Source organism: Zootermopsis nevadensis, unplaced genomic scaffold (assembly GCF_977971745.1).
Source record: "Zootermopsis nevadensis isolate Lab colony 2312 unplaced genomic scaffold, Znev_1.0 Znev_ptg000021l, whole genome shotgun sequence".
NCBI lineage: Eukaryota > Metazoa > Arthropoda > Insecta > Blattodea > Termopsidae > Zootermopsis > Zootermopsis nevadensis.
Genome location: NW_028259153.1, coordinates 5501024 through 5523807, shown reverse-complemented (window position 1 = coordinate 5523807; position 22784 = coordinate 5501024). Strand labels below are relative to the sequence as shown.

Here is a 22784-nt window from a genome sequence, read left to right as displayed (position 1 = left end):
TAATTCTGAGACTAGCGGTGCCATCTATTAAGGGAGTGAAGAGTTGAGGGAGTATAGGAGACATTATTTGTGACAGTTGTCCATTGTTTCTATTTCTTCCCGATTATAAATTGTGAATAGATAGAATTTTATTAACTGCTTTTAATAATTTTTCCTATTCTTTGGATCTGTCACGTAAATATTCAAGTTTTAGTTATGAATTTTAAAAATATGCATCCTCATGACTGCGTACATATAACTCAGTCTCAAATACTGTACTTGATTTAGTGATACCAGCACTGGCCGTACCTTACCCATGAAAATTTAAATTAGATCATAAATAAGGAACTGGGTATTAAACAAACAATAGCATTGATTAAAATTTTATGCAAAACCACTGATGTTAGAAATAAACAGACAATTACTGTTTTTATCCCCCTAAGAAATACTCAGTTCTTTTCACGGTGCAAGGCACAAAAGTATTTTGCCTGTTCCAGTTACAAGCTAAAACTATTGTCTTTGTCTGAGTGCTGAAGCACTACACCACAGAGACATGGAAGCAAATGTAAAGTCCTATGGATTCTTAAAATCAGCACTAAATTTATATCAGCGGTCACATTAAGAATCGGAGTGAAATTACTGGCACCCATTGGACATGAAGCTGGGTACACTACACAGCCAGTGCAGATGTCATCTTTTCAAACGAACAGTTTGAGGAAAATGTTCCAACAGAAAATGCCAAGTTATTAAACAAAATATGCCATAGAAAATAATAAATAAGACTGCTTTTGACATAAAAGATATATATATATTTCATTTATTTATACATCATAACAAAATAAGTTGTGGTGTTGTAAACATATCCATGGTTCATAAGAACCATTTCTTTATATAATACATAATTGTAAATATCATTGGTCCTCTTGATTAGAATTAATCACACAATTCAGAAATTGAGGATATGAATCAGAATGACAATTATATTCATTCTTTCAAACAAATTACACAATATAAACCAATGACTGAGTTAATTTTAGCATTCTAGATTTTATACTTGATAAATTGGCAGATGAAAGGTTTTTAAAAACTCATATGATCTGAAGCTTTCACGGCAACTTACTATAATAAATTCTTCTTAGGCTATCGGCTGTGTAAGGTGGTTTAATGGAGAAAACACCAACGTTTCAAAAACCACCTTCGTCCTCGTCTTCAGGGTACAGAAGTTGTAGGAGGTCCTGTCCATGCTCTGTGTATACCTCACCCAGTTCCGTATTATTGGTTTTTACACAGCTGGTAGCCAGAGAAGAAACCATTATTTTAAAACTCTTTTTTTACAACTTAAACAGTGAAACTTTTTGCATCCATTTTTCCTTCTTTTCATGAGAAAACATGCCAATAACTTGCTACTAATGTGGATAATATGCAAAATCTTGCATTTGATAGCCATTCATTATAGAAATGTAAATTATGACATAACCTCACTGAGTGATTATTTTCAACAACATGAGGATACTTGTTTAATGATTTTGGTAATTTATTGTTGACTCTGAAGACATCACTCTTTACATCATTGTAAGCCTACTGATGCATAAAAGTGTTATAATTAGCGGCGATTCAAGCTGAAGTCGCGACATGTCTCGATTATCAAATTTTATCTCATACCTAAAACGATGTAGAGATAAATGTCAGTGATCAATTATTCACTAACTGTTGAAGAAGGCAAAGTACTTAGATTACTAAATGGCAAATACCAAGAGGAATCATATACTCATCCATATTACAATTGTACATTTAATATCCATTTGCATTACCTTTAGAAAAATGGATGCATAGTGCCTCACCAACAACTGATCTGCTGCTAACTTCAAGTCTTTGTTAAATTTCATAAATTACACTTGATTAAAACACTTTCAGTTGCCAAAAGGATATGGGGCACTAACAATAAGGAAAAAGTATTTTATAAACTCTCATCATAAAAATAAAAATTATAATGCAAACAGAATCAGTAATCTTGTAATACTAACTAATAGTGTTTTGACATTAAAGAGCACAGTTTATAAAATAACAATCTCTGTTACCTGGACACTAACTACTGAACATGTAACGCAAACCTCAGAAGCATATGAACATCGTTGTAGTAAATTATACATCACACAATACGAAAGATGGTCTGGAATGAAGGAAGAAATATCCTTCATTCTCTTTAGTAGCTGTGAAGAATAATAATTTTAAAAAATCTGAAGATGACATCACTGTTTATTCCTAGTCTGTGCGTGGAAACGAATGTGTGAACACATAATCAGAGCTGGTACACAACATTCCAGGCTCATGATTTGTTCTTGGATATAATTTTTAAGCACCAAAATATGTTCTGGAAATAAAGTATAAATATAATATTTACAAGACCCAAGTAGAGGGGAAATATTTATCTCATCCCTTCCATCACAGTGAAGATAACTATGTTTGGACTACTTTTCATTTTGTACGGATTGTATTTTTTGAGATAAAAACATTACTGCAATAATTATGTGTGAATGTTGTTTTAATAAGGATATATGATGCCTGTCATCAAATGGTTTAAAATAATGCTTGATGTGGACTGAATTAATGTAATAATCTATATCATAATACCATTCATTAATTTTTCTGTGGTCCATTGTCAACAGCATTTTTTAAACAGTATATGAAATATAAAACATAAAATGATTCTGATGTATGTTATATGATATATTTATTATAATACCGTACATAATAAATTATTTTTAGTGTTCAATATCGCTTTGTTTGTCATTTGTAGTAACTACAAATTACCTGCATGATTATATCCAATTTACATATCCGGATTAAAAATTTACCTTTACAAAATGTTTCTCTAAATTTTATACAGTTTTTAAACTTCAAATAAAATCTGGTCAATAAATATATGATTATTTTAATGGAACTTCTAGTATGTTTCTCATACTCTTGAATGCAGATGTCTTAGAAGAGGGCAGACACTGGGGTAGTGGCTCTGTGAGGATATACTATTTCGCTTTTGAACACACAACGAAAAACAAATCTGTATCACCCTTGATCAACACTTGTATTTGTTTCAGAGGAAAATGGTGATCAGTATGTTTTGATATTTCTAGAGTTTTTTTTCTGAAACCTTAATGGGCAAGGTAGAAATTTCATAAAAATTCCATACCACATGTAAGATGTAATAATTTTCTTAAGCAGTGACATTTCTAGAGCAAATGCCACATTCAGTGCCAAAGAAATGTAATATATATTAAAAAAATTGAACAGATTTGTGTCTTTGAGAAAAGGGTGAGAAGATTTGGTTTCTTTCTTGTCCAACTTCATACAGCAAACATGACAAATTATTAGGCAATAATGGGCTGTTTTGTTGGATAAGAAAAGCTATTTCCCAGTTTTTCCTCTGAGTGTGTGTTCTGATTCCTCACACTTTGTGGCTCAATGAGTATTGGTGGTGGCTGAAGGGTGTAGAATGAAAACTACTTGGAATGGACCAGATTCAGGAACTCTTCACGTGTCTTGGGATCATCCCTGAAGACACCTAACATGGTGGAAGTTACAGTCTTGCTGTTAATCTTCTGAACTCCTCGCATCACCATGCACATGTGCCTGAAACAGAGGTCACTGTTAACTGCCTAAAAACACACATGACTAGAACATTTTAATCATACTTATGTATTGTCTTTTATATACAAAATATATGATAACCTTAAACATACAAGAAAAGGCAATTTAAACTGTCATACTAAAGACAAACCAGCTTGATGTTTACTCTGGCGTAAACAATTTAGTAGGATGCTAGTGCAATGCACTGACAGTTGGAATGGGTGTAAGATGTGATGTATGTCACACTGTGTAAAACACATTAAAAGTATAATCTATGTACCATTAAAATTAATTAAATCTGTGGCATAACAGCTCCACAGAGCCAAAGCCGACTAGCTGGCTTCTGGCCTCACGTTCACATGCCTAAGCAGAGGTGAACGATCATCCAACCAGATATAGGGCAACGTGTGGTCAGCACGACGAACCCCCAGCCATTGCTAGCTTTCCTGACTGGATTACGCTACTCATTGTAGCTCCCCAATTTCCTCATGATGCTGGGTTGGCACCGGTCCCATACACTGGTCGAAAGCTCATGAGAAAATTTCTTCTCCCCTGAGACTCAAACCAGCGCGCATTCTGTATCGCTGGTCCAAAGCATGATGCCTCAGACCGCGAGGCTACGGTGCGGGGCCAATCTATGTACCATAGTTAAAATTAAAACAAGTGTTTTACTGTAACATGCTTTCAGCCTGCAAGTAGTTTGCTTTATATTCTATGTTGATTTTCATCAACCCCTTCATATGGGCTGTTGCTGGCACATGATGTAAATGCACATATAAAACCTTATGTACAAAGCTGATGTTCGTGTGAAATCATGTAGAGCTGTGTGATGTTGAGCAAATTCTTGCAACAGAAGGTACCAAATTAACCAATATTTATCTCTGAATGGAGGCTGTAAATAGTGACATACTTGTATGAAGACTGTTTGTAAATGGATGTCAAGGTCTACATGATGTGAGGCAAGAATAAGCGTAATTCCCAACAACCATTAAAGGAGACTGTAATTTTGGAAAAGTGACTTTGGATTACTTCATTTTAATACTGTAAAAGGAGTGATTATTCAGTCCATAATCTGTTCCGTAAGGAGACGGTATTCAATTACGTGTGCACATGTTCAGTGCCATGTCAGTTGAAACGCAATGATATTATACAGATATCTTTAATGGATTGTAAGCCGATATGGCTGTCACTTCCAGTCACAAAGCAAACAAACATGTAAAGAAAGGTGTCATCCCTCATTACTGAAGCCCAAAATATTTTCAGTAGTACCAAGAGCTGTAAAGGTCATGTTGACTGTTATCTGTAATGTGGGATTTGCAAGAAACAGCGAAGCTTATTTTAGGCTTCTGAAGAGAAAAATCACAAGAACTGAGCCAACTGGTGTACAGGAACATTTGCAGCATGACAAAATGTCTTCGTACCTCAAGGATGATGGTTGAAAAAATAAAATAACTGCCCAAAAAAGTGCTCACTTGCAGATGTGCTTACTCACAGATTTTGCATTGACAGAGAGGTACAACCTTTGATGCTTAAAACAATATGTGGTGCGAAATTGATTATACAGATGACAAAAAGTGTTTTTGACTATGACATCAGGGTACATGTAAATGTATGATCTGAAGCTTTCACGGTGACTAAGTAATGGACTCTTCTTGGGCTACCAGCCATGTCACGTGGTTGAAAGATGAAAACACTGACATTTTGAGAACCATCTTTGTCCTTGTCCTCAGGGTACCGAAGTAGTTGGAGATCCAGTGCATGTTATTTATATATATATGTCTGCCCAACAGAGATGGGGGTTTCACACTGAGGCGGACCTGGTACCCAGTGATGAAAGCTGGGCTAAAAAGAGCGAGTACTTGAGTCCAGACACCTGTCCCTAATGGCTGGCATGCTGCCATGAATATGGGGCTTGGGCAGGTATATACATAACACAGATTTGATCTCCAACCACTTCAGTACCCTGAGGATGACTAAGAAGATGGTTCTCAAAACATTAATGTTTTCACCCTTTAACCACCTGACATGGCTGGTAGCCAGAGAAGAATTCATTGTACTTGTAAATGGTTAGGCAAAATGTGCTGTAAATTTTGTTCAGAAATAGAGTACTATAAAGTAACAAAGGCATTTTACAGGAAAACTGTTGTTTACATTTAAATTAGCCTCATGTATGTTACCTTTATTAATTGTATTATTCATCACGCTCACTTGCTGTATCTATCTCACACATTACAATATATTATGTGTAGGTCAACCCAGTTCTAGTGATGGTGTTAATTTACTGGGAAAAACATAAATATCAAAGCAAACACCAGAGCTCTATTAGATGTTAATAAGGAGGCTGGTTTAAAAGTGAATGCAGAAGAAACTTATTACAAGTTTGTTTTGTCATCAGAATGCAGGATACAATTATAATATACAACCAACCAATAAATTAGTTGGATTTGAAATTTTCGTGGTGTTGACTATGAAGATGGCTGTCTTATGGGTTGTAGCGCCATTATCCTAATAGAATTTAGTGAAGAGTACAAATGCAAGAAACTACTCTTTATCTCCTTTCCTCCAGCCTGCTGTTACTCTCTTCCTCTTTGTTCAGATATTCTCCTCAGCACACTGTTCTCAAACACGCTAACACGTTCAGTCTGTGTTCTTCCCTTGGTGAGGCAAATCCTCATACTCACAGGCAGAATTACAGTTTTGTATTTTTAGATAGCAGGTGGAAAGCCAAAATATTCTTGACTGAACTATAGCAAATATTCCATGAATTAAAGGCAATTTTAATTTATTCATGGATACAATTTTGATTTGTTTTTTTATTTACAAATATTTTAACTTTGCCACATTTTCAAAGAATTTATTGGTAGGTAGATGGCTGTCTTCTGGGTTGTAGTACTACGTAATCTGGTACTCCTATTAGGATGATCTAATAAAGGAATAAATTAGCAGGACATAAAAAAATGTGATATGTCTGACATTTGCACTCCTATACTAGATGCACCAGCATAATTATGTGGTTCTGAGAGAATAACCCAGAAAGATAAGTTATATTAAGTAACTACATGAGGATCTAAAGAGTTAAGTTTTGTAATGGTCAGATGGTTAGTTTTATCATCATAGATCTCACATTTTTTAAGACATAATCAACAACGGTTGTCAGTTTCACAAACTGAAATCTCCGCTATAAATGCTGAAAATCTATACTGACACCAAATCACATGTACCATGTTATGAACCTGATACCTACACTCCCTCAACCACTACAGCGACACCTGCTGGTTGAACGGCCTTGGTGACTGCGATGGCAATCTGTTTGGTGAGACGCTCTTGGACTGGAAGCAATAAATGGTATAAATTTAAAAATAACACTAAATTTTATGTGACATTTTTCTGATATTTGTAAAAACCAATACTGATATTACTAGAATTACTCAACACAAAACAGACCTAACATCGTATGTAAAAAAAAAAATCTAACTGAGTTCAAAAGTACAAACCTCCACACAGTAAAGAGCGTCCTACCATCAAAAGACAGCAGAACTTTGGTTTGGTTAGGTGATTCTGTCGTGAGCATATCATTGCATTTGCATGGGGATGAATGTAATTCTGTGTTACATTTAAATTATTATAAAGTGATTTCATATTTTATTATGACTCATTACACAATTTCTGATGTTAAATTAAAGGGCTTTCTAGTTAACATTTCTTGCAAACACAAAAATAATTAATGAATTCAATCGATTAACAAATTTCTTTGAATCATCCATCTTTTATTAATCATAGATCACGTATTAATACTAGTATAAATAGTGCCTATTAGCAAATTGTCTTCATACTTTTCAAAACTTTTTCTGAACAGCACAGTCGCAAGGCTTAAGCCAAATTTGGTGTCTGAAAGAGTTATGACCACGCAGTTTCTGGTTCATTCATTTTGCCACGTAACATTAAATTTTTGACTACTGAGATTAACATTTTTTACTCCTTCACTCAGTATTTCTATTTTGGATTAAAATTAAACTTACCTTGCAGTCTTCTGCTGAAAATCTCCACAATTCTGAAAAAAGAGAATGTTTTATATTGAAGCAAGTTTGTAGACTCATTGTGGTTATGTTTTTGTATCACGTGTGAATAGTGTTTGAAAGGCAGTACATGTAGCATGCATAAGGTGAGGAATTAATATAGAATTACGGTTGCAAATTCTGAAGGAAACAGACAATTTGGGACACAGGCACTGAAGAGAGGTTAACATTAAAATGGACTATAAGGAACTACAGTATAAGGATAGTATTCAGCTGGCTCAGGATAGTATTAATGGAAGGTAGTTGTGAATACAGAACTAAACCTTCGAATTTCTTTTAGAATGGCATTCAGGTGTTTTATTGGTAGACCTACACAATTGCCTGTCACTTGGGTGTACTGGAATTTCCTTTCCTCCTTACAGTGTTGCCATAGTTTTCCTTGTACATGTATTTTTATTTGAGACCAACAACAATGAAGAGGAAATTGAGAAGGTTTTTGATAAAGCTTGTGGAGAGTAAATGACAATTTTTTAAATGTCATAGTTGACGGTAAATTTATTGCGCACCGTCCGGTAACATTATCACTCGTTATCTTTTGAATTTGATCGGTGTTCCAATTGGTAGATTCATTCGTCATTCGAATTTTAAAAAATTGACGCGAGGATCCTACTTCAAACTCGTAGGTTGGTCATGACGTGACGACTGCCCTTGTTTACCGAAATCTCTGCTGTTTTAAAGCACGTGTTCGGCGCCTCTTAGTCTAATAGTGCTCAGATTCAACGACATTCAGTTGTCAACATCCTGTAATCTAACATAAACATAATGATTTTCTAATATAATTTCGAACACAAATTTTTATTAAAGCTGCTGCCCAATATAAAAATCTATCTTCAGCCCTTACCTTGCTCAGCATATAATCTGGAATAATCGTCAAATGTCCAGTTCGCGGCCATTTCGGAGGTATCATGTCTAGGATTTAACTTGCGGGCACAGAATCAGGAATTAAGTGAGTCACGTCTAAAATATTTTTAAAAATACGAACGTAACAAAGATTTAAGTAAGAACGAATGTGGAGAGCCGGTCGAAGACTTCATCAACCGGGGGAGTTAGTTCTAGAGCTGCAGTTTCCAGGTCGTTAGAATTGTAACTGAAATCACCTAAAATGATTTGCATGTATTTTTTTTCTAGAGGGGCCTCGTTAATCAATCTCGCCCATGGCTTCGTCATTGGATCTGCCACCAATAATGTCAGGATAATGTTTATTATGGAATAAAAGTATTGAATTGGATGAAGCCAACAACTACGACTTTAAACACGATCCAGTAACAATTTTTAACCCTTTAAAGTTTAATGGAAGAAATAATTCCGAATTAAAAATAACTGATGTGAATATATTTTCCTAAATGTTTTTCCATGACAAAAATAACCCATTCACTTCAAATTAAAATATTTTGTAATTTAGACTTGAAAGGGTTAATTTCGAAGAATATTGTTTCGTTGGTCGTCCACAGTCTGCGCCACTTTCAGTATCATCTAGGGGGTAGCCGCTGTGTGTACTTGCCTGGCCAGCTTACTGAGACCCAGTATCTTCTTTGTGGGCAAGTAGCCGATGGAAACTTTCCCGTAGAAAGGGACGAGATGGTGCTCACACATAGAGAACATCTCGATGTCCTTCACCACTACCATCTCGTCGTGGTCCTCATCAAACACAGCATCGTTCAGAACCTCTGTGGACAAATTCCTGATTACAGTAGCTCACCCGAACCCTCCCCGTTTAGCTAGACGAATGAATGACTCCTACTTCATATTCAGATCAAAGAAAACTTTTACGAGCTTCTCAAATGTAACCTGTTGTAGAAAACGGAAAATTACATATAATAGGAAATAAGTTAAGATTACAGATTTAATTTAAGACATTTTTGAAACGACAATATTTAACGGAACAAAATGTAAACGCATGTAGAATGTCATTAATTACTCAACATGTCTTAAATAAGAGAGCAGCAAGGTCGGCAACTAGCTATTAGGTAATCTCATCAAAGTCAAGGATACGAAATAGCAATGCTCTACATTGGAACACACCTTTCCACACTATTAGTGCTGAGAATTCTCTTTAATATGTAAATCACGAATTACTATTAATCAGGGCTGACATTTATCTGAAACGCCGAAATAAACTTTTGTGATATCTTATTAAAACATTAAATCGTAACATATTTAAACAGTGATGCTGGTCTTTTGAGTTGTAATGCTGTGTGGACTTGTAGGAAGATATCAACGTTTCGGAGACACATATTCCTCCATATTCAAGGGTTTAAGATGGAGGTTGCATGTTCTTCCGAAATGTTCGTATCTACCTCGATGTCGGGACATGGCTCGTACGCGTTCGAGCACCCTAACACCTGCCTAACCACTAGCGAACAGCCAGACAAAAACCACATCCGTTGTCGTGCGCACGATAAAATATAATCCAACAATTTTTGCAAATGTATATGGAAAATCGCAGGAACCGGCAAGATACATGGACCAACGAGATGCCGTGTAATTAATGCTCGATATACAACACAGTGAGATAATCCTCCCAGCGTCCAAGACATTTTCCTTTGACGCAAAGTTACTTTTGTATGAGTTAGCTTATTAGCACAAAGAGGTGTTCTAAGATTTTATACTCGGCGATGTCAACACTTTTCTGCATTTCGCTTCAATGCCGTGTTCAATAAAAGTGTAATCTACTGACACTTCAGAATCGGTCTTAGAAATAGATAGTGGCATTCGATACTCGTTTATGAAGGACAAACTCACCTTGGTACAGAAACAGACTTGCAATATGACGTGCTGTTGAATCGTTACCCTCTGTTCACTTTTTAATGGAGAACTTCCGCGATCATACTATTTTTTTAAGAAACTTTATTTCCAGGTTTGCCTAACCCAAGAAAGAACAGCGATATTTAAAAAAAACAAAACAAATGGTGTAATAATCTAAACAATTTCAATTGTGCGGTTTTCGCCACATGAAAGATAAGCTCTGAAAATTTTATTAGGCGTTGTACGGCGTGACCAAGTGTCAAACTGAGCGACGGGTAGCCAGTCGGCAGGCGTTTTGAGAACAGCAGAATAACGCTTGTGTGCGTGGTGGATGATGCCAGTAAGGTCAGTGTTCAAAGGACTTATGGCGAAACCCTACCTCATCAAACCATTTTGCATGGATGGAGCAGTGCAAACCACCCAGCAGAACACAAGAACGGAAAAAGACCCGGACACCAACGACGTCACCACTCAAAGTCAAGTAAAGTCAGCGCAGAAATCAGCATCCCCCGATCCGCGGTGCACGATGTCTAGGGCAAACGTTCGCGTGCCTAAAAGATCCAGGAGGAGATACACGTAGCGTGTCCAGGATTTGCTCGTCTGATGCTACAGATTACGGACGAGGACGATGACTGCCTTAATTATCTTGTATTCTGTGACGAAGAAACATTTCACGTCAGCGATTACGTGGAAAAAGCACAACTGTCAAGTGTGGGGATTCGGAAAATGCCCGCTTTCTTAGGGAATATGTAAAGAGTAAGTAAGAATGCGCATTCTCAAGCAACAAAGTCGCTAGACCTTTATTCTTCGCTGGAGGCGCCATCACCGCTGGAATTATACAAAGTCCCACAAATTAAGACATCGGGTCCGAGGGGAATATTGCAGAAATATGTAATTTAATCGTCCGAAATTTTCTGGAAAGAACTTTCCCTAGAAGATGGATTGGAAAAGTTGTCCCATAGAAGGGATTTCAACATATCCTGATTTGAAGACATTTATCTTCTGGGTTGTTGCGCTGTGTAGTCTGGTCGATGTTTACCAACGTTTCAGAGGTCATACTGCTTCCGTCATCAGAGTATGAAGATTTCTGTCTTCTGGGTTGTTGCGCTGTGTAGTCTGGTCGATGTTAACCAACGTTTCAGAGGTCATACTGCCTCCGTCATCAGAGTATGAAGATTTCTGTCTTCTGGGTTGTTGCGCTGTGTAGTCTGGTCGATGTTAACCAACGTTTCAGAGGTCATACTGCCTCCGTCATCAGAGTATGAAGATTTGTCTTCTGGGTTGTTGCGCTGTGTAGTCTGGTCGATGTTAACCAACGTTTCAGAGGTCATACTGCCTCCGTCATCAGAGTATGAAGATTTGTCTTCTGGGTTGTTGCGCTGTGTAGTCTGGTCGATGTTAACCAACGTTTCAGAGGTCATACTGCTTCCGTCATCAGGGCGATTTTTCACAGCGGTGAGTAAAAAGATTTTTGTCTTCTGGGTTGTTGCGCTGTGTAGTCTGGTCGATGTTTACCAACGTTTCAGAGGTCATACTGCCTCCGTCATCAGAGTATGAAGATTTCTGTCTTCTGGGTTGTTGCGCTGTGTAGTCTGGTCGATGTTAACCAACGTTTCAGAGGTCATACTGCCTCCGTCATCAGAGTATGAAGATTTGTCTTCTGGGTTGTTGCGCTGTGTAGTCTGGTCGATGTTAACCAACGTTTCAGAGGTCATACTGCTTCCGTCATCAGGGCGATTTTTCACAGCGGTGAGTAAAAAGATTTTTGTCTTCTGGGTTGTTGCGCTGTGTAGTCTGGTCGATGTTTACCAACGTTTCAGAGGTCATACTGGCTCCATCATCAGAGTATGAAGATTTCTGTCTTCTGGGTTGTTGCGCTGTGTAGTCTGGTAGATGTTAACCAACGTTTCAGAGGTCATACTGCTTCCGTCATCAGGGCGATTTTTCACAGCGGTGAGTAAAAAGATTTTTGTCTTCTGGGTTGTTGCGCTGTGTAGTCTGGTCGATGTTTACCAACGTTTCAGAGGTCATACTGGCTCCATCATCAGAGTATGAAGATTTCTGTCTTCTGGGTTGTTGCGCTGTGTAGTCTGGTAGATGTTAACCAACGTTTCAGAGGTCATACTGCTTCCGTCATCAGGGCGATTTTTCACAGCGGTGAGTAAAAAGATTTTTGTCTTCTGGGTTGTTGCGCTGTGTAGTCTGGTCGATGTTTACCAACGTTTCAGAGGTCATACTGCTTCCGTCATCAGAGTATGAAGATTTCTGTCTTCTGGGTTGTTGCGCTGTGTAGTCTGGTCGATGTTAACCAACGTTTCAGAGGTCATACTGCTTCCGTCATCAGAGTATGAAGATTTCTGTCTTCTGGGTTGTTGCGCTGTGTAGTCTGGTCGATGTTAACCAACGTTTCAGAGGTCATACTGCTTCCGTCATCAGCGCTCGAATATCGGACTGAATTTCAGCGATGAAGAAAGGGGGGAGGGGGCAGGTTGTAGTTCGTTGAGATGAAAAACTCTTAAAGTTTCTCTCTTATGCAACTAAAGCAGCACTCTTCTGCCTTGTATTAATTTTCACAATACGATGTTTGAAATGCCATTCTTTCTCGTGTTATTTCACGTCTGAGAACGTAAGAAATAGACCTATAGTCTATATCACTAAAGCCCCTGATGAGATTTCATACCTCTTCGGTGTACGTGTACCACTGGTCCAGAACCAAAGCCGTAGAGATTTCTCTCTGAGTATCCGACTTCGATGGACAGGCAACTACGTGACATTATTCAATGTTTATAAAGATTGGATATTTACTCCTTTGAGAACTGATGGTAGCCGAAGGCGACCTCGATATGAGGTTAACGTGTTTGAAGTGAAAGAACCAATGTGGAGGCCAGTTAGAAGAAACTGGAGTAATCTAGTTGATCCAGATTAATTAGAGGACAACTAACCTGAGGTAATTGGTTCAACAGCGACAGCCAATGGCCGCTTCTCTTACACAACGGTCGTGTAGCACATTACTGCGATTAGGGGTCTGGATTACTTCGTATTTGATATAAATTCAAACAAAAACATATGAAAATGTGTCTATCGTTTAAGGCATTCTAATGGAATTCGAACCCAAGGAGTTTGTTATGATTTATTATAGTACCGATGTCACCGAATGTTATTTTAATGCACAGGTATGCGTTTCTATTGATTAGACCATAATCATTGTACATTCCCATATTATAAAATAACCCATTTCAATATCACTTTCGAAAATTTGATAAATTTATGCTATATTAATGCATTCAATGCCTTGTAAGCTGTCAGTGAACCTCTGTCTGGTAACGTTATGAAAAATTTACTTTGTTCTTAAATGTCATTCTCAACCTCGGCATTAGATGGGGTGAGTGGTCAGAATCACGCACCGGCCGCGCTTTGCCCCCGGAGAAGTATAATTTTTAACATATTTTTATTCTGTACTTTCATTTTCGTTACAGTTTACGAAGTAAACCCATTTTAGAATTCTGTATGTAATGCAAACAAACCTTGCTTAAGTTAAATTGCCTGAAAATGGCCAATGTTAGCCGAAACGTCGTAAAACTGCAAATATCAGTATTGCGTCAACAGTAATTTTAGTTAAAAAAAGTTGGTGTTAATTAATGGTTGTGTAAACATTGTGTTATGTTATACCGTTGTGTGTCTGACGAGAAAGACAGGATGTTGAGCTATTAACCGTATTTGAAGAAGACTGGGGAGGTCCTACGTGACTTCAATAAACTGTCAGTTCTTTACGGTGAGGAGTTGTTAGATCGTCGACCAACTCCCAAGCTTGAGAACCACCCATTTTCGGCTATCCTCAATAGTTTATTTAATAAGCTCACAGCTACTGACCATATAGAGACTATGTAACGTACCTAAGATTATCTGAAACTCTATATGTGAATTAAAATCATAACCGAAAGTTAAAATTCGTGCTACTGTTAAAAGCTGTAATCGTTAAACAATAATTTAAAATAAATATTAATTTACAATCAGTTACCATATTGCAAGCCATGGTACTGTGTTATTTCAAACTGTGGGTATGGGGAATGTGATCTATCATAGCAACACTGTGCTAAGCTATGTGGGAAGCTATCATTGACAATGGCCGACTAATGTCCGAAATAATTTATTTTCAACATTTAGTTCGAACTGTGTCCGTTTTTGAAATCCCGATTCCATAAAAATATGAAATTTTCAAAGATGCAAGCCCGGAGTGATTGGGTGTGTGAATTACAAACTTCACAGAATATTGAACTACGACCGAGCTGACTGGTGTAGCAGCGAGGTGTCCAATTGAAATCACAGTAAAGTGACCGCTTATTCTGACTGACGGTTCTTCGAGTGAGTTTCGGGAAAGCAAATTTAACAAAACCACTGTTATCTCATTTCAAATTCTTAAGTATTCGCTACTCATTTCCTCATTTTACACTATAAAAATTATGTAGCTGAAACACCGTCGTTAAATCGCTGGTGGATAGGTATAGGACATAAATACGAGTAAAAAAAGTACAAGTTCTGAAGAATGTGATGGCTACTTTACAGCCTATACGTCATATTATCTGTAGTTTTAGTAAAACTATCACACCAGTTGCAATTGAAAATCAGATTTATGTACATTTACGACAAATTTCCGAAAATTATTTTTCGTTTCGTAAAATTTTAGGTCGTAGGGGAGGACGGGGGAATGGCGGTCAGGCATTTTTCTGACGAACGGTACCAGATAGAAGCTTCAAGCTGGAGCTGACATCCAGTGCTTGATTCAGTGAAGTTCAACAGGGAATTCCGCCATTTGCTTCTGGTGCAGTTACCGAGATAATTGCATGTGTCTGTTTTGGAAGAATGAATGAAGAGGATGACATGGAAACATTGTGAAATGTGTTTAGTTTGTGAAACATTTGGGAAAGACGGAGAACTCTGGTATAGATACACAGGCTGTGGTATCTGGGCACATGCAGAATGCAGTGGCTGGGAATTTGCAGATGGTTATTTTTGTATTCTGTGTTTGAGAAGAAAAAACATAAAATTAAAAATTCCATCTTAATATTCCGTTAGAATTTGTACGTTCAAATGATTTAGACGTGTAGACATTTTGTAAACTAAGATATATGCCTATTACTTACTAAGAAACACATTTTATTCACTCATTATCTTATTTACTTCAGTGACATCTTGAAGTTCAAATAGTGACCGTCAGTACCCCTAAGCGTGGGGAATACCGGTCAAAGCTACTTCTTCAGTTATCATTTCCTAGAGAATTTTTGTTACGTTTAACGTATTTTATACTGCATACTTCAGAAGTAGACCCTTCAGACTAAATACCAGTTTACATAAAGTTTCAACTTTGCTTATACTTTTCGTTTTATCTAGCTTTTCTCTTAAGTGACCGTCATTTGCCCATTATCCCCTATACCCCTCTATTCCGGAACCGGCAAAATGACTTATGAATCAATTTAGAACGCGTCTTCGATAGATTTTCCAGTGCACACACTTTAACAGAAACAAGTATATAAATAGTAGACTGTGTCAAGAGTATGGTGTGGGCATTGCACTTTCTGGCAAAGATGGTAATAAAAAATGAAAATCATAAAAAAATTATCCTGCCTTCAACATCCATAACCGTTCTACCCCACTGTGACTGCTTCAAATTCTGGACTTTTCCCTCGACGCAGTTTCCATCGTAATGCAGAACGTGACTCGGGCGGAATAATGCTTCTCTTGTGGTAATTTGACACAACCCACACCACGAACACGATTTTTCAATCTCCTGTGTACTCAATAAATTCACTTCACTCCTTACTGATTAACGACGAGCGTCTCACTGGCAAGCCAGTTTAACGACACTGTTTCAACAGTGCAATTGTAGCGTAGAATCAAAGCCTCGGACAGACGGACCTAACAGAGGACCGAATACAGACCCGGAGAGCCATAGAAGAAGAAGAAGAAGAAGAATATGGACTGCGAGGATGAACATGGCCAGGGGGTGACATTTCAGGTTCTCAAGGCGGTAAAGACGCTGAGGTTCTTTGTTGTGACGGTGTTTGGGTAAGACACTGTCTCCATCGTCAAGGCTGATCAAGATAATTTCTCCAAAACTTTAGTCTATAACGTAAATTTAGCCCTGAAGATGGCGACAACATGTTCCTCCGAAGCACTGCATCTACCTACGAGCCCATACAGCGTTAAAACCCAGAACAACAACATCGATATGGTCAGGGTGGTGTCATAGGATGACCGAAGACGTTATATTTGCAGTAGCAAAAACCTCAGGAGGTCCAGAGGGCACGGGCTGACGTTAGCCGGCCGGATGATCCCTGTCGCGCGACTTCCCTGGATGGGGCTCTCTGCGTGATGTGGTGAGCTCCCACCATTCTCATTTGTACAGAACTGCAAATTCGCAAGATCTGAAGACGTTCCGACTGCTGGGGAGGAGCCGACGCCATATAGTCTAGAAACTGGAACGCCGTTAAATAAACTTCATCCCTCAGTACAAAACAAGGATAAACTGGGACTTCAATAAAACGTATGGATAAAGTAAATGAAAAACTTATCACATTAAAGAGCTAGGAACTTGGTTACTGAGATCACACAGCGCTGCTGTGCTGCTGGCAGTGAAATCTAAGGGGCTTAGATAATCTGGACATGTGGTAAGGATGGGGAAGACGAGTGAGGAGGAAAGTTGGTGTAGAATCTACTAGGACGCCATCACGTGAAGAAAATGTGACGATTGAAAAATAAAATGAAGCTGGGTCTAACTGAAATATGTTCTGGTGATGAGAGAACAGAATTGGCTAATAATTGTGTATATTTATATTTTATCAGTAGCTCAGACTATATAGCGTCGAACGAGATAATTAATGAATTGGAAAGGATGTGGAACGTTGTGTGTATTACGTTCATAATTACGACAGACTGGTCCAATGCACAGAAGCATTGGTAATTAGGTAGCTGAAGAAATACATATTACAATAAATACAGTGAGATGAAGGTACAGAATATAACCAATCACTGAACCGAAGCTATGTGAGGGCTATTGGAAGAGAAGAAGACATTGGGGAAAACATTACAATTGCATGAGTCTCTGGAGGTTCTGCGTCAAGACTCTTATCTCGTAGAAGCAACCCGCTCCACGGCTTATCTCCAAGTTCAAAGAAATCCAGTCTGTGTCGAAAGGAAAGCTGCTTGCTTCGAACACCGAAACTTTGCACGAAGTAACGAATAAAATGAAATCTGAAACTGAGTCCTGCAGACCACGAATACGCTTGTGATCGGCACAGCTGTTCACGGTAAGAGGTTTTACAGTTAACATCCTTTTCGCTTTTCAAGGCAAATATTCCTTTTGTCTCAGGAAAAAGTTGTTTTATTTGTAATGAGACACGTCAGTGCCTCAAACACGGCTAGCACAGCAATCAGAAGCCAAGTGCGCTATAACGTTTTATGAATTTGCATTTTATAATTGTGTAGATTCCTGTAACAAGAGGCCCAGGTAAGTTGTGGGAGTGGCCAGGGCTGTGAAAGCACCCAAGGCCGCTTCTTTTGGACACTATTTGAATTGTAACCGTGCAAACCTTACTTTGATATCCGTGCGCGCACTTCTATTGAATTACTTTGACATTTATGACTTTGACATGTGGTAGTTTCTGATTTCTGGATTCTATTATTGATTTATGACTTGCAAGATTAAGGAGTTTTACAAATCCAAATTGTTAATTTCTTTCAAAGTGTTTGTGTATTATACTTTGGTTATTCTTTTAACGGAAGGCCCCGTGGGTAAGTCATGATATTGTTTTCTCAGATTAGTATTGGGAGTTGCCTTTAAGTGAGTAGGCATTTTGCATGCGTGTTGAGATTGAGACAGCTGTTGAGTTTTGTGTGAATGCAGGTACACAGCTTCGAGTGAGGGCTATTTATTCTTTTTGAAATGGTTTAATAAAGTTAACGATAGTGCGAGAGAAGTTTGCTACACATGATTTGAATTCCTTATAAAGCTTATATAACTACATATATCCGAAGGACTGTTATATGAGGAGTCTGAGATAAGCGTTCGGACTAGACTCCCTTCCATCGTCTGGGTCCTGGAGGTATTATGTTTATTGAAAATAATGATATCTACATATGAGTCCACATGGCGTTACAACCCTGTAGATCAATATAAAAAACCTACAAATCGTTGAGATTCTTTACTACACCATCGTTTCGCAATGCATTTTGTAAATAAGATTTATTCTCCCCATCAAAAACACTTAAAACCTTAAAAAGCTCATTACTTGAAACAGCCTTTCTCTTTTGTTCTACGAGAGTAATTTTTAACCAAGTGGCCTTCTCATAATTTATTTTATTTGTAGCAAAAATGTTCAGTCAGCATTTCCGGTCTGCACTACTGACATGAGAACACATCCTATCACCATTTTTTCAACTGACGACTAAAAAACCTCAAGGCGGAATGTCGTAGTGCTATAAACATCCTAGTACATATATAGTTTATTAACAAAACCGTGACAAAATAATACAAACCAAACAAATTAAATGACCTGACATCGGAATGTGCAACATATAAATGACGAAGGCAAGTTTTCTGTTCTTTTACAGTCGCGTTTCTCGTCACTCCAGATACTATACACAAGACGGGCGTTTATGCAAAGCATTCCTGAAGAGTAATCAAATGAACTACTTTCATATGCAAATTTCAAATTTCTTTCTGCAACTGGTCCGGAGACAGAGAGTGGCAAACTTTAGTTTGCAGCGAAAATGTGCAAGGTTCAGTTTCCACACATAAATCTCTTATTTTGTCCTGGATTTGATTATTTCTTGAGAGTGGTGTAATTTGGTTAAAAGTCTCTTTAAAACAAAGAGTGTGAGCGAGAAACAGTCAGTCGATAACCTGAGTACTGAGACCAGTGCATTTACCCTGCCTTTCCAGCTGATACCAGTAAACGAGGGATTATTTCTTGTTCTTAGGTTTCAGTGGGACTGTTCTGTCAAACAGGTGTTTTCTGAGACACGTGACTGACTAACTAGCTATATGAGTCCTTGAGAATATAATAGTCGCTCAGCTGGTCAAAGAAATCCCCTTAACTTACATGGAAAACGAACGTTTATTGCCCTGGAGCTTAGTAATTTGTTCTCATCAAATTTTATTTTTTATTTAGTGTTCTGTCTGACGACAGGTCCATATGAACAGGATCCTTCCATCCTTTTCTCGGACTGGGACCTGTTCATATACGTTCTTGGCAGATGATCCAGAAGTGGTTTGCCATTGCCTTCTTCTGTGTGTGAATGGAGTAATTGTTGGGATGCCACGGAGAGACCGGGGAAGCCCCCGGAGGAAAACTCCGTGTTGCCTAGACCACGGCCTTGCCCAACACAAGTTATAAATTCGGGCACCGCCGGGAATCGAACCCGAGACCCCAGGATTACAAAGACAGCGTTCTAACCGCTAGACCACCGTGGCTACTCAAATTTTATTAGGATAATAAAATCTCAAAGATGAGATGGGCGGAGCATGTGGAATGAATGGAGATATAAGAAATACACACAACACTTTGGTTGGAAAATTTTAAAAATTTTAAGGGTAGAGTTTGGAACAGACAAACGTAAATAGGATAATAATTCCAAACGTTATCTTACAGAAATCGGGTGGAAAGATGTCACCGGATTGAGCTGGCTCAGTATAAGAGCAGGTGAACACGATACTCAACCTTTGGTTTCCATAAAAGCTGTAATCTTTTTGACTAGCTGAGAGAACGGCCTATCAGATTTATCAAGACGAACTCATTTACACGGAGTTAGTTTAGTTAAAGCTCTTACTTTATATCGTACAATTCACATAACTAAGTGTTCCAACATTTAAGCCTGTTTTTATTGTTTTTAAAATGCATCTACAATCTTATAAAATCTTCTCGGGTGATCAACAGCGTCACTGTTGAGTAAAAAACCAACGTTTCGGAGACTAAATCTATCTCCATCATCATGGTCAGTGTGACGAATTACCACAATTCGATAGTCCTAGCATCGTCTCACACCGACCATGATGATGGAGACAGAGTTAGTCTCCGAAACGTTGGTTTCACGCTTAATAAGGACACAGCTGATTACCCGAAAGTACTTCAGTTAATTAGCACAAAACAGAAGCTGGATATTTTACACAGCTCACGTTCCTACGAAGCCGAGGATAAGGGTTCATCTGTGCTTCAGCAACACGTCATTAAAGCGTATGTAGGAGTGGAGGTATAGCTCCACGTTTTGTTGACCTTGCTTTTGGATTTCAATTGCCAACTTCACGCTTTCGACATTTTATGATCAGGGAAAGAATTTCGATGGCTGCTTGGGAAATATTTTGTTTCACTGACAATGTTTTGCGTGAATGAAAGTACCAGCGTGCCAATGAAATGTTCAATTAACCAGAGGCACGACAAAATGTCGGACTGTGAATCATATCAGATAATTTAGCTGCTGATTTTGATGGCAGACTATATTCTGACGCGCCAGACAAATCTGAAATTTACTGTTGGAACACGATGAGCATATTTCAGTGTTATAAAAAGTCTCTGTTGGTCTCGCTGACAGGTTTAAAGATGCCGACTGTACGACAATTCCACTCACTCACTCACTCAACTGGCGGGAAACCACTCGACTGTTAAGAATCACGACTTGCCTAGCTCCCTCGCGCTAGTTGAATCCACAGAAAAGTAGTTCGTTCTCATCTGAGATACTGACGGAAAGGAAATTTATTTTCAGCAGAATCTGTTACTTTATGCATTACTGTATACTGACTAGATTACGGGCTGGACGACCGGGATTCGATTCCCAGAAGGGACAGAGATTTTTCTGTTCCCCAGTAGCACCACTCAGCCTTCAATCCAGCGGATACCCGGGACACTTGGCGCAGGAAAAACTGTCGGAAAGTGAAGGTAACCACTCGCTTCCATCTAGTGCCTAGGTTAAGAATGCGTGGAGTTGTACCTCCACTTTCCCATACACCTTCATTGTGTGATGTTTAATTAACCACAGGGACATACGCACTTGCACCGTCTGCCTTTGCCTAATAATAAATAGATAATTTTTTTAAACGTTTAGAATGAAGTTACGTAATATAAATGAATAATTACGTTCAATCAGTATTAATATATCTTTCTGCAGGGTGATTCATGTCCCCTATCAACCCGTAAGAAGGCAAATATATTTTTCTTGTCGTGGTGGTGGGGCCTGAGTACCTCAGTGACCCCAAGAGCTACTGGTAGGGCCTCCCTAGCCAGATTGGTCGAGGGGGAGAGGTCAGACTAAGACAGGTACCCTGGTCCTCCAGGTTGGAGGTTGGTCGCAAGGCTAACAACCTTGCACCGTAAAAAGGAAGATGTTTCGAAACCTCAATGGAAGAGGAGAATTGAGGAGGCCATGGACCGAATAAGGACCGGAGAGCCGTAGAAGAAGAAGAAGAAGAAGAAGAAGAAGAAGGTATACTTATGGTTACAACATGGCGCAACTGGTGGAAGGCCATACAGTCACGTGCCACTCACGTTACGTGAACTACCCAGGGCGTGTGTTCGCACACGGACTTCTGACTGAATTTCCACTTTCAGCTCATGCTCCTACAGGTGCATAGGGACTTCTGAATCACCCTGTATAATGCAATACATGCCTGTTGCTCGAAGTGTTAGATATGTATAACAAATTTGTACGACTGTAACCTAAGACACGAATTGCTAACTACCGTCTTTCAACGTCGATAAACTACCCGGATTGAGCGGCCTGTTCTAAAGTGGAGGCTGCAAAACGACGTTATAATAAGACGGGGGTTACATGTTCAATTAGGCAGAGGAGGAATTTCAATAGGAGCAGATGTCAAATCAAAGACAAGCTTCCTACCTGTTGCTGCCGCTGTCATGGTTACCGGCTTCCGCCGACGACTAACTTCCTAGCTCGCGATAATATTGATTCTCATCGCAGAACAATCGCATTGCAAGTAAGAGTCCACCGTTGGGCCAGAAGCCCTGTGTCTTGTTCGATTACAATACCCGACGTCTAGGATCAGAAAGAACATTGATCAAAAGTGATTTTAGGTTCTCACGGCGGCGAGTATGAAGATGGCTGTCTTCTGGATTTTGCGCCATTTCGTTTGGCGGGCAGAGGTTTACCAACGTTCCAGAGGCGTTTACAGTTTCCATCATGAGGGCGATAATTCAAGTCACGTGATGTGTAATTACTCATCGTCCTGATGATGGCGGCAGCAAGTACCTCCGAAACGTTGGTACCCATGTTTGATTAGTAAAATATTTTACGGAAATGGGATGAATAAGACAAAAAGGCAGAACCAGCACACATGAAAACGTTTTAAGACGTAAC

At 38.6% G+C, this 22784-nt stretch overlaps 1 protein-coding gene across 2 annotated transcripts in view; it reads right to left on the bottom strand.

The window, feature by feature from the left end:
• Nucleotides 1–765: 765 nt before the first annotated feature.
• Nucleotides 766–22784, bottom strand: part of Pu (GTP cyclohydrolase punch) — a 52085-nt gene continuing 30066 nt past the window's right edge. For both annotated transcript variants that reach the window (XM_022076899.2, XM_022076898.2), the window contains exons 3-6: nucleotides 9181–9346; nucleotides 7623–7654; nucleotides 6848–6932; nucleotides 766–3606 (exon numbers count right to left, since the gene is read on the bottom strand). In XM_022076899.2, coding sequence (XP_021932591.1) covers nucleotides 3477–3606; nucleotides 6848–6932; nucleotides 7623–7654; nucleotides 9181–9346 — 413 coding nt within the window. In that variant the 3' untranslated portion in view covers nucleotides 766–3476. The remainder of the gene's footprint in view (nucleotides 3607–6847; nucleotides 6933–7622; nucleotides 7655–9180; nucleotides 9347–22784) is intronic.